General features: G+C 41.0%; 1 protein-coding gene across 1 annotated transcript; it reads left to right on the plus strand.

The window, feature by feature from the left end:
• Positions 1-502: 502 nt before the first annotated feature.
• Positions 503-12,455, plus strand: LOC139473035 (abasic site processing protein HMCES-like). The gene is made up of 10 exons (XM_071255550.1): positions 503-599; positions 2,121-2,261; positions 3,787-4,008; positions 4,937-5,022; positions 6,695-6,925; positions 7,422-7,483; positions 8,952-9,032; positions 9,227-9,292; positions 10,413-10,522; positions 12,016-12,455. The coding sequence occupies exons 1-10, from the start codon at positions 580-582 to the stop codon at positions 12,131-12,133; spliced, it is 1,137 nt and encodes a 378-aa protein (XP_071111651.1). The 5' UTR covers positions 503-579; the 3' UTR covers positions 12,134-12,455.
• Positions 12,456-14,922: the final 2,467 nt, after the last annotated feature.

Genomic DNA, 14,922 nt, shown 5'->3' on the forward strand with positions numbered 1-14,922 from the left:
AAATTCTGTTGCTTGAAAATTCGAGCAGAGGCTGTGTGGCAGCAGTCGATTTTATGCATTGACCCCATCCGTAATTGTTAACAAAATAACATATATATTATTCTTTGTATGTGTTCAGAGACCATAAAATAGAATACAATTTTATGGTCTCTGATGTTATCAAAAGTGATATAATATGTATTGTAAGAATGCTAACACTATAACATGCATATCAACTTTGCAAAAAGGATTTCCCGCTAAGTCGAAATAAATTAAAATCACACGAACCACACCCTCAGGTAGTCAAAGATTTTGGCGGGAAAAACTGCTCGAATGAGGTATGTGTAAACAATTCATATTATATTCTTTAACTATAGTGTAAGGGAAGCAACTACTGTTGGGCATGGTAGCACAAGATCGCGTTTACATGTTCGACTTGCATACTTCTCGACATGACGATGCCATGCTCTGCCAAAATGTATTTTTGAAGGGAGGTAACCGATGTCGGGGAGAAGTGATTGTCTCCAAAGTTTCTATCTTTTCGTGAGAACCGATTGAGATTACGTCAGATTTTGAGGATCGGAACTATATTTATGCACAATGTGTGGTAGAACCGCTTGGTAAGGACATACATACAACTGTCACTGTGAGACAAGCGATGACAATATTATCGAATGTCGTTTGAGCTTTTTCAGCGTCGCCTAATTTCGTTACAAAACACAACAATGTCCCAGGTACTGTCTGTGTGTCACATGGCATTTCGTTTCACAGCGTGCTACATTGTATGATAAAGTTGAACAAGATTTGCTGTCACCATAATAATACTGACATTATCAAATACACAGGGGATAATAATTGTTGACTTATTTACGTGAGTCTTTGACACTTCAAATACGATACTTGTGAACAACCCATGAAGAATTATTCTTCAGCAACCCATGCTTGTCAAAAGAGATGACTAACAGGATCGGGTGGTCAGGCTCGCTGACTTGGTTGATGCATGTCATCGTATCCCAATGGTTTGGACTGATGGTTATGATGTCAATCACTGGATTGTCTGGTCCAGACTCGATTATTTGCAGACAATGGTCATACAGCCTGAATATTGATTATGTTGATGAGTTCAGCGTTAAAAATAAACAAACAATCAATCAAACAATCACAACTGTTACAAAATCTTTATAAGGAGCTGAGGAAAATATAGAATAACATGACAGCCACATTGTATTCCGTGTCAACATGTGTGGAATGTGTGTTTTCCTAGCATGTCAATTAGCACTGTTATTTAGGAAAATAACGTCATTGGTCAGCGGGTCATATCATTCTAACTGTAGTTCGACTGGTGAGAGGTTGGTTGGTTTGTTGTTTAACGCCGCACTCAGCAATATTCCAGCTATAGGACGGCGGTCTGTAAATCGAGTCTGGACCAGACAACCCAGTGATTGATATCATGAGCATCGATCCACGCAATTGGGATCGGTGGCCGTGCATCAACCAAGTCAGCGAGCCTAGCTGACCGCCCGATCCCGTTAGTCGCCTTTTACGACAACCATAGTCGCCTTTTACGGCAAGCATGGGTTGCTGAAGACCTATTCTACCCTGGATCTTCACGGGTCTGTGAGAAGCTAAAACCTCTTGTCTGAGAAACCTCATTTTAAGAATACAAAGACTGGCATGCCTCCCATTCATTTAAAAGCCAATAAGAAAACCTGGATGAATGCAGCACTCTTCACTGATTGGCTGGAGAAGTTGAATATGCAAATGCGCCAAATGAATTACATATGTGAATTGAACATGTGTACCGATGCCAAACCATAAAACATGTGATAGAACAACATGTTGGTTGTCTGGGATGTTTTTTCCTTTCATGTTTCAGACTGTGCTGAAAACATTTGAGACTGCTGACCTGTACATTGCTCTTTGCATCTTTTTCAGTAGATTTTTGTGTCATATGTATTTTTTATTAGTTGAGATTACTGACCAAACAGAATTTTACAAGACTCAAACTTGAGCAGACTGTTGTTTTCATTTGAAATTGGCAAACGGAGAAAACCGACACTGGTTGTGCATGATGCTGGTATAGACAGAGTTCAATATTGATATACTAGAAATGTATAAATATGTTTTCTTCTATTTTTCAGTGCTCTTGCACCTGATGACATTGTAGGTAAATGTACCTATCAACGTCGGTCGTCGGGGCAACGTGAGAAGCCAGTTTGGCGGGACCCCCCAGGAGGCCAGAAGTACTACCCCTCACACAACATTGCCCCAGCCTCACACACGTAAGATCCCTTGGGGTCAAGTCACCATCATTTCCATATGCACCACACTTAGCATCAAGGTTACTGTGGTTCGTGGTTCATGGTCTGGGACCCATTTATTGACCAGACATTGTGTCGCTTTATAAGTGCAATAATCTTGAACGCGACGTTAAACCCCATTTCACCTCACAATCTCCCCAGACATTGTAGGGGCATGGGTTGTGTCCCTTTGGCATTCCAGAAACTTATGATCATAGGTTCAAATCCAAGATTCGCCTTGTGTTTCTAGGTCTGTCAGGCCTGTGAGTTTCACCAAAGTTGGAAATGTCTAAGACCTGCATCACTTTAAGCTTACCTCCCACATCAAGCTGATGTGTCGTGGTATAACTGCAATACTGTTCAAAGTGGCGTTGATTAATGTTAATGTCTCTATTACTGGGGTTGTACTGTTAAAATGATGTGAGTATTAAAATCTGAGTTGTAAAAGTCCAGTTTCCTCCCTTACCGAACTAGGCTTTACTTCCAGAGTTATAGTCTGGCTGGACTAACGAGTCTGTGCATCATCCAATCAAAATTGTGCAACAAACTAGACATCTGGCCAGGCCTCAAAGTTGCGACTAAAACGGTCGCCAATGTGACCTAAATTTGAGTTTGTCTACTGTCTAAAATCCAAGGGTGGCCAAATGACTACCTTGAGAAATATCTTGTGGCGACTAAATTCTATTGCTACACATCTGTAGACACAAAAATAAATAACAGCTGATCTTGGATAACATGTCTGCTAATAATTGTACTCGCAAATAATTCCTCCTAAAGTTGACAAATACATAAATATTAATCTAATTAGTACATTATTTTAGTTGACAATGCTCACTGGATAAGCAAGGATATACTTATATAATCTAGTATATAAACCCTGGCAAAAACTACGTACATGGCATAAAACGATCTGACCCTGCATACACTGAAGTTGACAGAAGCTTTATCTTTTCTCAAAAAATATAAAAGTCAGAAGGAATGCATGCATAGTTAGAAAGAAATGCGAACATTTAGCGACTTGTAGCGTAACCATTGAGTCTTATTGTTATCATGGTTATTGTCATTATGTCACATGACTAACCACAGCTTAGGTAGTCGTGTGAGTACCCGGGTCCTACTCAAGACCACCTGATCCGAGTACCCGAGTTAGATCATGTACACCCATGTACACCCACTAGCTTCCCTGGCCGGGAGGCACGTGAAGATCTGGGGTGGAATAGGTCTTCAGCAACACATGCTTGCTGTGAACGGCAACTATGCTTGTCATAAGAGGCGACTAACAGGATTGGGTGGTCAGGCTCACTGGCTTGGTTGACACATGTCATCGTATCACAATTGCTTAGATTGATGCTGATGATGTCAGTCACTGGATTGTCTGATCCAGACTGGATTATTTACAGACTGCCTTCATATAGCAGGAATATGGCTGGTGCAACGTGAAACAACAAACAAGCAAAGTTTGTTTGAAATGACAGTGATATTACCGTTAAATGCAATTTTATTCCAGACCAGTTTTGCTGTCGAGCAAGCACTATGGGGATGAACTAGAGGGTGTGGCCGAGCGTGTGATCCAGCCAATGAAGTGGGGCCTCACCCCGGCCTGGCACAAGGGGGACCCGTACAAGATTGAATATGAGACCAACAACTGTCGTGCTGAAGGCATGCTGACCAAACGGACGTTCAAAGTACCACTCGAGAAGGGGCGCAGATGTGTCATTCTGGCAGAAGGGTGGGATATGTGTTATTGTGGCAGAAGGGTGGGATATGTGTTATTGTGGCAGAAGGGTGGCAGATGTGTTATTGTGGCAGAAGGGAAGGAGGTGTGTTATTGTGGCAGAAGGGAGGGAGGTGTGTTATTGTGGCAGAAGTATGGGATATGTGTTATTGTGGCAGAAGGAATGGCAGATGTGTTATTGTGGCAGAAGGGTGGGAGGTGTGTTATTGTGGCAGAAGGGAGGGAGGTGTGTTATTGTGGCAGAAGGGAGGGAGGTGTGTTATTGTGGCAGAAGGGAGGGAGGTGTGTTATTGTGGCAGAAGGGTGGGAGGTGTGTTATTGTGGCAGAAGGGAGGGAGGTGTGTTATTGTGGCAGAAGGGAGGGAGGTGTGTTATTGTGGCAGAAGGGTGGGAGGTGTGTTATTGTGACAGAAGGGAGGGAGGTGTGTTATTGTGGCAGAAGGGTGGGAGGTGTGTTATTGTGGCAGAAGGGAGGGAGGTGTGTTATTGTGACAGAAGGGAGGGAGGTGTGTTATTGTTGCAGAAGTATGGGATATGTGTTATTGTGTCATAAGGGTGGGAGGTGAGTTATTGTGGCAGAAGGGAGGGAGGTGTGTTATTGTGGCAGAAGGGTGCGAGGTGTGTTATTGTGGCAGAAGGGTGAGAGGTGTGTTATTGTGGCAGAAGGGTGGGAGATGTGTTATTGTGGCAGAAGGGTGGGAGGTGTGTTATTGTGGCAGAAGGGTGAGAGGTATGTTATTGTGGCAGAAGGGTGGGAGGTGTGTTATTGTGGCAGAAGGGTGGGAGGTGTGTTATTGTGGCAGAAGGGTGGGAGGTGTGTTATTGTGGCAGAAGGGTGGGAGGTGTGTTATTGTGGCAGAAGGGTGGGAGGTGTGTTGTTCTGACAGAAATTTGAACAATAAAACTTTTCATTCTGTTTCAGATTTTTTGAATGGAAAAGGAATGAGAAGGTGAAGCAGCCATATTACATCTATTTCCCTCGGTCAGGTGGTGAAGGAGAGGTGAAAGGTCAGATATTCCATGACATGTCGTAAATAGGAAATACATGGTCACTTCCAGTTATTCTTAGTTAGCATTTTCAGGTTTCAAAAGGTCTCCAGTTATCAATACTTGTTGAAGAGGCACCTAAATGCATGGGATGTTCAGCCTCGGTGACTGGGTACCATCGTACCCTAGTGGCGTGGGAGAGTGCTCATAATATCAACCGTGATATAACTTTAATAGGGCTTGAAAAAATACAAGGATTGGTTTTTAGGCAATGACTTTTGAAAATATAGTGCGGGCGGGCGGGCAGGCGGTGTTATTTCTTGTTTTTGCTTGTTCAAACTAGTTGTGTAACATCAACTTGGGAAAGGGCCTCCCTACATAAACGAGCATACAAAGTCCTATTGCAGCCATTACCATAACACCAGATGCACAGCAAAGCAGTGCACATGTAAAGGGAAGTAACTGTGTGCTATATTGGATCGCATTGTGTTTAAGTATGAGGATTTTTATTATTTTTTTGAAAATGGAAATAAAAAAGAAACATGCAGCAGACTTTATGGCGGTGCGGGCTGTGCCTGAGAACCAAGACTATCTATTTTTTTAGCCTAATACTGAGTGTGGTAAGCAACCAAGCAATGAAACTTTTGTCATCTTCACAAAAAGTATTCTAAAATATTTCTTAACGCTTTTTTGAGGGTTGCAGTGATGCAGTAAGACCTTATCTGAAATCCTATTAATCTGGATTGAGTAAGTTAGTGAGTTTTACGTTGCTTTTTAGCAATATTCCAGCAATCTCACAGCAGGGACACCAGGAATGAGCTTCACTCATTGCACCCAGGTTTTGAATCAAAATGGGTTAATCTGGAAACCTTTGCTGTTGTTTGGAACATCTGTTCTGTACCAATGATTCCTTATCTGGATTGCTTCCCTTTGAATGGGCAGATTTGGCAAGCGGTCAAAAGTGCCATGCCAAAAAGCAGCAGATGCTGAGATCGTATCCGACTGGTGACCGGGTTGTTATTCACCCTTGGGACCAACAATGTTTACAGGTCTTTACAGCGTTCTCACTGCCTCTAGTGTACAGTACATACACCCTGTGCACTCTGATGATAGATGACCAGATGGTGGAAGCACGAATACATACATTCACCCGAAAAGTTCTGGGTGGTTTTGATTAGGCAGCGCTTCCAGGGAGAAGTCCCACTCACTGTCTGGGCTGTGTGTAGAGGGGGCAAGGGCCCTGTGCTGATGATGATAAGCCTCACCAGTCTGACTGTGCCAGGATCACCAAAACCCTCTTTGCTGCATTTTGTATTTTAATCTGTAAATACTACTACTACTACTAATAATAATAAATAATAATGAAAGGATTTTCCACTGAGCAAAGTTCACAAAAAATGTAAAAAGATCACATAGGCCAGTCAGATCTTTAAATCGAAAACAGCAGGATTGTTGAAAGAGGTGTTTCATGGGGCGATTGCATCACACAGTCAGCCTCGGATATATCTGCTGTGGTGTGGTGGGGAAGGTGGCAGTTCTGGTGATCTTTGTGTGCCTTTGTTGGTGTGTCACCATACCCTTTGTCATGCTCACACAGTCAGCCTCGGGTATATCTGCTGTGGTGTGGTGGGAGTACGACAGAACTCAGTGACAAATCCATTCAATACATAGAGATGGGAATGTGGTTTTTCAGAAGAGAAGCTAGACATCAAATCTGAAATAAAACTTGAATCCATCTCGGTGAAGACTGAAGTGAAGTCTGAATCAGCAGATTCCCAACTGTTGGACCAGATCAAACAAGAAGACGGTGGTGTTACACAGGTGAAGTCTGAGGTGAAGGCAGAGGTGAAGGCAGAGCCGGAGGACGACAATCTCAAGTCCGAGGTGAAGTCTGATGTGAAGGCGGAGAGCAATAACAATGAAGGTATTTCTGTCCACAATCTACTGTTTCAATATCACTGACTTTTGAAAATCAAATCAATTGTCTACACTAAATGTTTCCAATGCTAACAATCAGTGCATTAGCATCTTCCTGAAGCAAGGGAGTTAACTGACTATAAAAGTCCAGGGTCGTAAGCTGCCTTGCAGATTTGGGTTGAATACAGAATTTGAAAAGCATATGTACCGTCAACTTAGTGTCAACAGATATTTTCCTAAGATTTTCATGTTTTAATCAAGGTGCTCGCAAAGTAAGACCTGTTTTATAACAATATAAATCTTGATTATCGATTAGATCGTCTTCACTGGGCGCTGCCATTTCAAGAGAGGTTTAACCTGATTGGTCAATAGAAGGGACATAACTTGTAATAGCCACTAGTGGCACTACGAACGAACCCAGAAATTCCAGCCTACAAATTTTTGGTCGCAGCATTAAACCCCATTACCCCTCACCTCACCTTGCCATTGAATTTGCTTTCCAGACTTAACGGGGGACAAGCTGCTGACAATGGCCGGGGTGTTTGATGTGTGGAACCCCCCCGATGTAAGTCTCTAGTGAGGGAGTTCAATAATAACCTGCAAGTGACGAGGATTTAAGTGTTGTGTTGTATTGAGGTACTTTCAGCACTATTTCACAAGGACATGCATATTATATGTATGTTCAAGTAGGTTATTCAGTATATTGTCCATAGTTCTAGAAATGAGTTGAGAAAATCTAAAAAGAATTGTGTTTCTGTATCTTGAGTCAAAAGACCTCACCTCCATTAATCTAATTTTTTTTAATGAAATCACCTAAAAGTGTGATGTCATGAAGAATATTGGTAAGAGACTTGATAATTAATTATTTGTGACAATGCATTGACATGATGACACATTGTTAAAGGCTGCCTCGCAAACAATGAAAACAGTGGAACAAGTGAGTGAATAGCCAATCAGCAAGAAGCAATAGTGATGATGTTCAGGGAGAACTACTGACAATGATTGGTTATATGAAGGTCTAACATCAGTCACCTGGGGCCTGGCCGGTAGCCAGACGTGATAGTCAAACAGTGTTTTACTGTCAATGTTTGACAGTTTCCATAATCCTTCTTTTCTAGGAGTGTTTGACTGTTCCCATAATCCTTCTTCTCTGGGAGTGTTTGACTGTTTCCATAATTCATCTTTCCTGGGAGTGTTTGACTGTTCCCATAATCCTTCTTCTCTGGGAGTGTTTGACTGTTTCCATAATCCTTCTTTTCTGGGAGTGTTTGACTGTTCCCATAATCCTTCTTCTCTGGGAGTGTTTGACTGTTTCCATAATTCATCTTTCCTGGGAGTGTTTGACTGTTCCCATAATCCTTCTTTTCTGGGAGTGTTTTACTGTTTCCATAATCCTTCTTTTCTGGGAGTGTTTGACTGTTTCCATAATCCTTCTTTTCTGGGAGTGTTTGACTGTTTCCGTAATCCTTCTTTCCTGGGAGTGTTTGACTGTTTCCATAATCCTTCTTTCCTGGGAAAGTTTGACTGTTTCCATAATCCTTCTTTCCTGGGAGTGTTTTACTGTTTCCATAATCCTTCTTTCCTGGGAGTGTTTTACTGTTTCCATAATCCTTCTTTTCTGGGAGTGTTTGACTGTTTCCATAATCCTTCTTTCCTGGGAGTGTTTGACTGTTTCCATAATCCTTCTTTCCTGGGAGTGTTTGACTGGTTCCATAATCCTTCTTTCCTGGGAGTGTTTGACTGTTTCCATAATCCTTCTTTCCTGGGAGTGTTTTACTGGTTCCATAATCCTTCTTTTCTGGGAGTGTTTGACTGTTTCCATAATCCTTCTTTCCTGGGAGTGTCTTACTGGTTCCATAATCCTTCTTTTCTGGGAGTGTTTGACTGTTTCCATAATCCTTCTTTTCTGGGAGTGTTTGACTGGTTCCATAATCCTTCTTTTCTGGGAGTGTTTGACTGGTTCCATAATTCTTCTTTACTGTATCCATGAATTGTGTCTACTTTATTTACTGTGACTGTTTGACTGTTTTCAGGGAGGGGAGCCACTGTACTCCTACAGCGTCATCACCGTGGACGCTTCGCCCGCCATGGCCTGGATACATCACCGCATGCCGGTAGGGTGTCTGTCTATGTTGGGATGTATTCAGGAAGTTCAAGGCTTCTTAAACAATAACCATCATCATCCTTTCAAAATTTCAGAATTGCATTTCTTTACACATTCAGAAACTAAAATTCTGAAACTGAATTCATTCAGCCTCCAGTTCCAGATAAATCCCGGTACTAACCATGATTTCTGTGACTTGCACAGGCTATTCTACAGACAGATGAAGATATTGACGCATGGCTGGACTCTGACAATGTCCCTCTGCATAAAGTGAGTCTCCCTTTGTGCTTGTTTGTTTGTTTGTTTGTTTAACGCTGCACTAAGCAATATATTAGCAATATGATGTTTTTCTGTAAATAATTTACTCTGGATCAGACAATCCAGTGATTGACATATGACAATCGATCTATGCATTTGGGATACGATGACATACATCAACGAAGTCGGAGAGTCTTGCTTACGACAAGAATGCGTTGCTGAATTCTCTACCCGCATCTTCACGGGTCATAAATGCATTTCACAAGTAACGGGCAGTCATGTTGAGGTTCCAGGTCAAATGGAGCACAGGCTTGCATCCACAGCAGTACATTGGTGTTCAACAACTATATCCATCCATCCTCATTCATTCATTCATTCATTCATTCATTTTCTCATAATTTATTCATTCATCCATACTTCATCCTCCCTCATTCGTGAAGATCCAGGGTAGAATAGGTCTTCAGCAACCCATGCTTGTTCCCCGTGAAGATCCGGTAGAGTAGGTCTTCGGCAACCCATGCTTGCCATAAAAGGCGACTATGCTTGTCGTAAGAGGTGACTAACGGGATCGGTTGGTCAGACTCGCTGACTTTATTGATGCATGTCATCGGATCCCAATTCCGTGGAGAGATGCTCATGATGTCAATCACTGGACTGTCTGGACCAGACTCAATTATTTACAGACCCCGTCATATAGCTGGAATATTGCTGAGTGCGGCGTTAAACAACAAACAAACAAACATTCATTCGCTTACTGGAAATGTAATGACACAAACATTAGAACTTTACTCTTACATGTGAAAAGATTTCATTACATTCAAACATTACACTGAAAACAATCATCACAAAAGTGTTGCTGTGACCTATGTGTCTGCTCGTGGCCATTGTCATGTTCAGTTTGTCTGCAATCATGGCAGGGGAGTGCTTGTTCCAGTCATGAGGAAACCCAGTCTTAGTCTATTAATTCAATATGGCCACTTTGGCAGACATGTTGTTACCTCATTGTGGAGTTTTCTAATTTTCACAATAGCTCTTGGCTCATTGATATGTGTTTGTCTGTTTGTTTCAATGAGTAAACACAGACACTAATTATGTTTGTAGTATTTTGATAAAACACGTTCCATGTTTGCAGGCAGTGAAGATGATTCACCCGATCGAGGGAGTGACCATGCACGCCGTGTCTCCGGTGGTCAACAACTCCAGGAACAAAACCCCGGACTGTGTCAAACTTTACGACCCAAAGTAAGTCTGTCATTTCGTGAAGCTATTAATATAAATTTGATCAACATTTTTATGAAACATTGAAGAAAATATCAGTGGTACTCCATATTAATGATAATGATGAATAAGTATTGCTTTCATAAGTCTGACAAGAGTGGGGATGGTCCAATCTCAGTCTGTATCATACCAAAATATGTTAGAAGATAGTACTAGTTACCCTGCCTGGTGCTCATCATTAAAGGGACTAAAACAAGGACTGGTTGGCTCGGAGTCAGTGTACTGTGTCTGAGATGGATATCCATGATAAACTGCAGCATGGTATCTCAGTGGGCTAGCACTAGAAAACTGGCATCATATATGTGTTATATACACATGACATCTTTCCCACCATGACGTCATGCTGAGGTGGCACAACCAAGGAGACATATTCATCCTTCTTTGTCCTCTGCCACCATTTCATATACAAAGGGTCACAAGATCGTAAGATCCAGCTAAATAGGGAGGTCCGACTTGGCCACCTGGTTGATTGTGTGTCACTGTACACAGATGGCATTGGGCGTAGCTCATATCAATGACTGGTTTCTTTGGTCTTAACTTGATTAGTTACGGGTCACTCTGGGATTTCTCTAGACCTCGGAGGCCACGGCAAATGTCTGCAGCAAATGTCAATAAATATCCTAAATTGAGATTATAAATTTTCCACTTCTGCTGTTAGTTATGAGTAGTGTGATGGCTTTGCCAAGCTGATTTGTATTTTACTGATAACACGACCAATGAAGAGGCAGATGATGTCATAACTAGTTGTACATTATCGCATTGAATTCAAATCTGAACATATCTCATCTTCCCGAGTCACTGACTGTAAAAGTCCAGTTTCCACCCTTGCCAAACTACATTGGAATTTCCAGGTTTGATCGTGGCTATTATGAGTTATGTCCCTTTATGTCCTACCTATTAACCACTCACATTCCTTTTCTCATTTCGTTTACATTTTTGCTTCAAACAAAATGGCGGCACCCAGTCAAGACGATCTGATCTATAATAAAGATCGATATTGTAATCAAACGGGTCTTACCCAGCGAAGTGCATCAAATCTTGTGAGCACCTTGATTAAAAACATGAAAATATCTGTCGATGCCGAGTTGAAGGTACAATCCTGCAATCGACCGAAATCTGCATGGCAGTTTACAAACTGGAGGTGAATTTTGTGACGCAATTTTGGTTGGAATATGCATAGATTCGTTAATCCTGCCAAAAATGACTCCAGAATTCCAGCCTAGTTTGGCAAGGGTGGAAACTGGACTTTATAGTCAATTAGTTCCCTTTCCTCGGGAAGATGTCTTAGCCTGCCAGGGTCACTTAGTGTTGAATCATAGAAAAATCCCTGTCACTATGAGTGTGCATTAAACAACAAACAAACGAACAAACGCTGATCTGAGCAACAGTCATAAATCTGAGTCATGTCCTATTATTTCAATCCATGCTGGTTCAGGTACAATTGCTTTTCGTTGCAGAAAACCAAAGACTACAGCTGCCAGCAGCTTCATGATGAACTGGCTGGGGAAATCCAAAAGATCGGACTCGGATACGGATAAGGTGTCGCCTGCAAAGAAACCGAAGTCTGCCACGTAGTCGGACATCATTTACCATTGAGGCATTTTATCTTTTACAAGCTGCTATTACAAAATATAAAGCAAAAGAATTTCAACTTTCAGATTAGTGATTGAAAACAGAACAGTTTGAACGTGGCGGGAGTTTTGTGTTGGTAGAGTTGAGAGTTGATGTTCCGACACTTGCTTCAGCAGATTCCATCATCCATGGAAGTAAAAGTCGAAGAAAACACCACCCAGTGTATTGACCAGTGTTGATGGCCTCCTCTTAGATAGTTGCAGGGTCCATCTGTATGTAATAGCAGCAGGTTCATCCCCATAACCGCAATAAATTCCATCCTCACACCATCCCAAAATAATTTTGAAAGTGTCAGTTCTGATAAAATCATCTCTCCCCCCCCCCCCCCCCCCCCGAAAAGGGAGGAAACATTGATTTTGGCATGGATCACATTGGCATCGGCGTTCTTTTTCTATTCTGAGCCATAATTTGAAACTGTTCAATGTTTTTCAACAAGACTTGGCATTAGTATTACTCTACTCATCAGCTGAACTGGTGACTTTTATTATTTTATAATTTTCTAAATTTCATTTTTTATGTGGAAGCAATTTGTAGGGTTCATTTCCAGGCCACAACTTGAAAATAGTTCAACATATTTCAGTAAACTTGGCATATGCATTCATCAGCTGAACTGGTGCCTTTGGTATTTTAAAACTTTTCCAATGTTTTTTTTTTTTATGTTTCCATGGTAACATTTTCGATGTAGTCTCAAAAGAGCGAAGGGTCAATTACTTGAAAACGGTCCAACATATTTTCAATGAAACTTGGCATGTGCATTGATCATCAGTTGAACTAGTGCCTTTTGCTATTTTGAAATTTTTCTAAATGATATTTTCTTATGTTCCCATGGAACATTTTCAACTTACTTTCAAACGAGGGTAGTGTTTGTTTCCGGGCCATAACTTGAAAACCATTCATGATTTTTTTAACGGAACTTGGCATATTCATTGCTTATAATTGCCTTCTGCTATTTAGAAAACTTTCTAACTTTTTTTTTGTCATGTTGCAATGGAAATAATTTTGTCTCGAACAACTCAAGGCTTAGTTTCCGAGCCATTACTCTCAAACTAATGAATATTGTTGCTTGAAACTATACATGTGTAATGACCACATGATCAGCTATTGCCTTTTCATATGTTTCAAGTTAAAAACATTTTTAATTTCCATGGAAACAATTTGGACTTAGTCTCAAACAAGCAGTGTTTGATTCCCGCCAAATCTCTACAGCTAATGAATATTTCAGCATGAAACCATTATCTTTCCAGTCTGTAATTTGCTATTATTGTTCTTTAGATTTGCAATCATATTTGCAAGAACAACTTTATCTAATGTATCCAAAAAAGGAGGGGTAGACATATATTTTTTTAGTAAGAACACATTCTAGATTGTCTTTTGGTTTTGAAAGCCAATGTATTCGACAGCAGTCCATTAGACACAGCAACATGGTAACATGGTAACATGGTATGTGAACTAAACTAAAACTAGTCATTGATACCAGTCATACAAATACTGGGTGAATAGTGTGCTTCCCTATGGAGCAGACTGTCAATGCAGAGTTGTGTCCCTCATCTACCTGGACTGTTGATGGATGTATGTGGTAATTTAGTGCTGAAATATCACTCACAGTTCAGGGCACTCTTCAAGAAGTTAGATCTGATATGGCAACATATAATCTCATTAACATCAGATATTTTACTCTGATCCAATACCTCACTTCATCCTGATCTGACAAATTCCCCACACTCTTAATGGATAAACTTTTGACGGCCCAATCAAATTAAAGGATTTGTAGCCTGTTTGATGTCAGCTTTATGAAAGAGTGGGTTTAATTCCTTTACCTCCAAATTACCTCTGAAATTATGGTCTGAACAAAAGAAAACTCCAATGTTAACTTGATAGTACTTCAAGGGTGTAAATATTCACAAGCTGGGACATAATTGTTCTCCATTTGGAACTGCCTGTTTACATTTATTTTCAAACTATAGAAGTTGGATATGCTTCTATGAATGATCCACCCACTCACACTAAGAATGTGGAAGCCTCCAAAGTTATTTCCTGTTTAGAAAGTTCATCTGATGTGACCTGTTGTTAGGTCAGAGTTCAATCTTGACTGAGAAATATGAACTTGGAGTAAAAGATCTGAAAGGGTGTAAAAGCCACATTGTTTTGTTTCTCTTTGTTTGCGAGTTTTTTTGTAAGATGTGTTTTGTTGCACATGAACAAGAATAGGATGACAAGATTAAAGGATAATAACTTGTACGAATACCATGTTGAGTTAAAATGATTCTGCATTTATTCTTCCATGTACACAACCTTACCATAAGTGTTCATTCATATATACATGTAGCCCCGTGAAGATCCGGGTTAGAATAGATCTTCAGCGACCCATGCTTGCCATAAAAGGCAACTATGCTTGTCTCTTACGAGGCGACCAACGGGTTGGGTGGTCAAGCTCGTTGACTTGGCTGATGCATGTCATTGTATCCCAATTGTGTGGATCGATGCTCATGACGTCAATCACTGGATTGTCTGGTCCATTATTTAAAGACTGCCTTCATATAGCTGGAATATTGCTGAGTGCGGCGTTTAACAACAAACAATATGATATACATGTACTTGGATCACTTCCAGTTACCTGTGTGTACTGTCAAACCAGTTTGTCATACTGGGTACGTTGTTGCCGGTGTTTCATTGGGAACGACAAATATGTTACATATGTTCCAGTGTTTCTTCGAAAGGGGTGACATTTTATA

This window comes from Haliotis cracherodii, unplaced genomic scaffold (genome assembly GCF_022045235.1).
Source record: "Haliotis cracherodii isolate W230 unplaced genomic scaffold, xgHalCrac1.p SCAF_26, whole genome shotgun sequence".
Taxonomy (NCBI): Eukaryota; Metazoa; Mollusca; class Gastropoda; order Lepetellida; family Haliotidae; genus Haliotis; species Haliotis cracherodii.

Coding starts and splice junctions, on each gene's coding strand:
- LOC139473035 (XM_071255550.1), top strand. CDS start 580: ATGTGTGGTAGAACCGCTTG. Junction 7,484..8,951: donor ATGTGTGGAACCCCCCCGAT/GTAAGTCTCTAG, acceptor GACTGTTTTCAG/GGAGGGGAGCCACTGTACTC. Junction 10,523..12,015: donor GTCAAACTTTACGACCCAAA/GTAAGTCTGTCA, acceptor TTTTCGTTGCAG/AAAACCAAAGACTACAGCTG.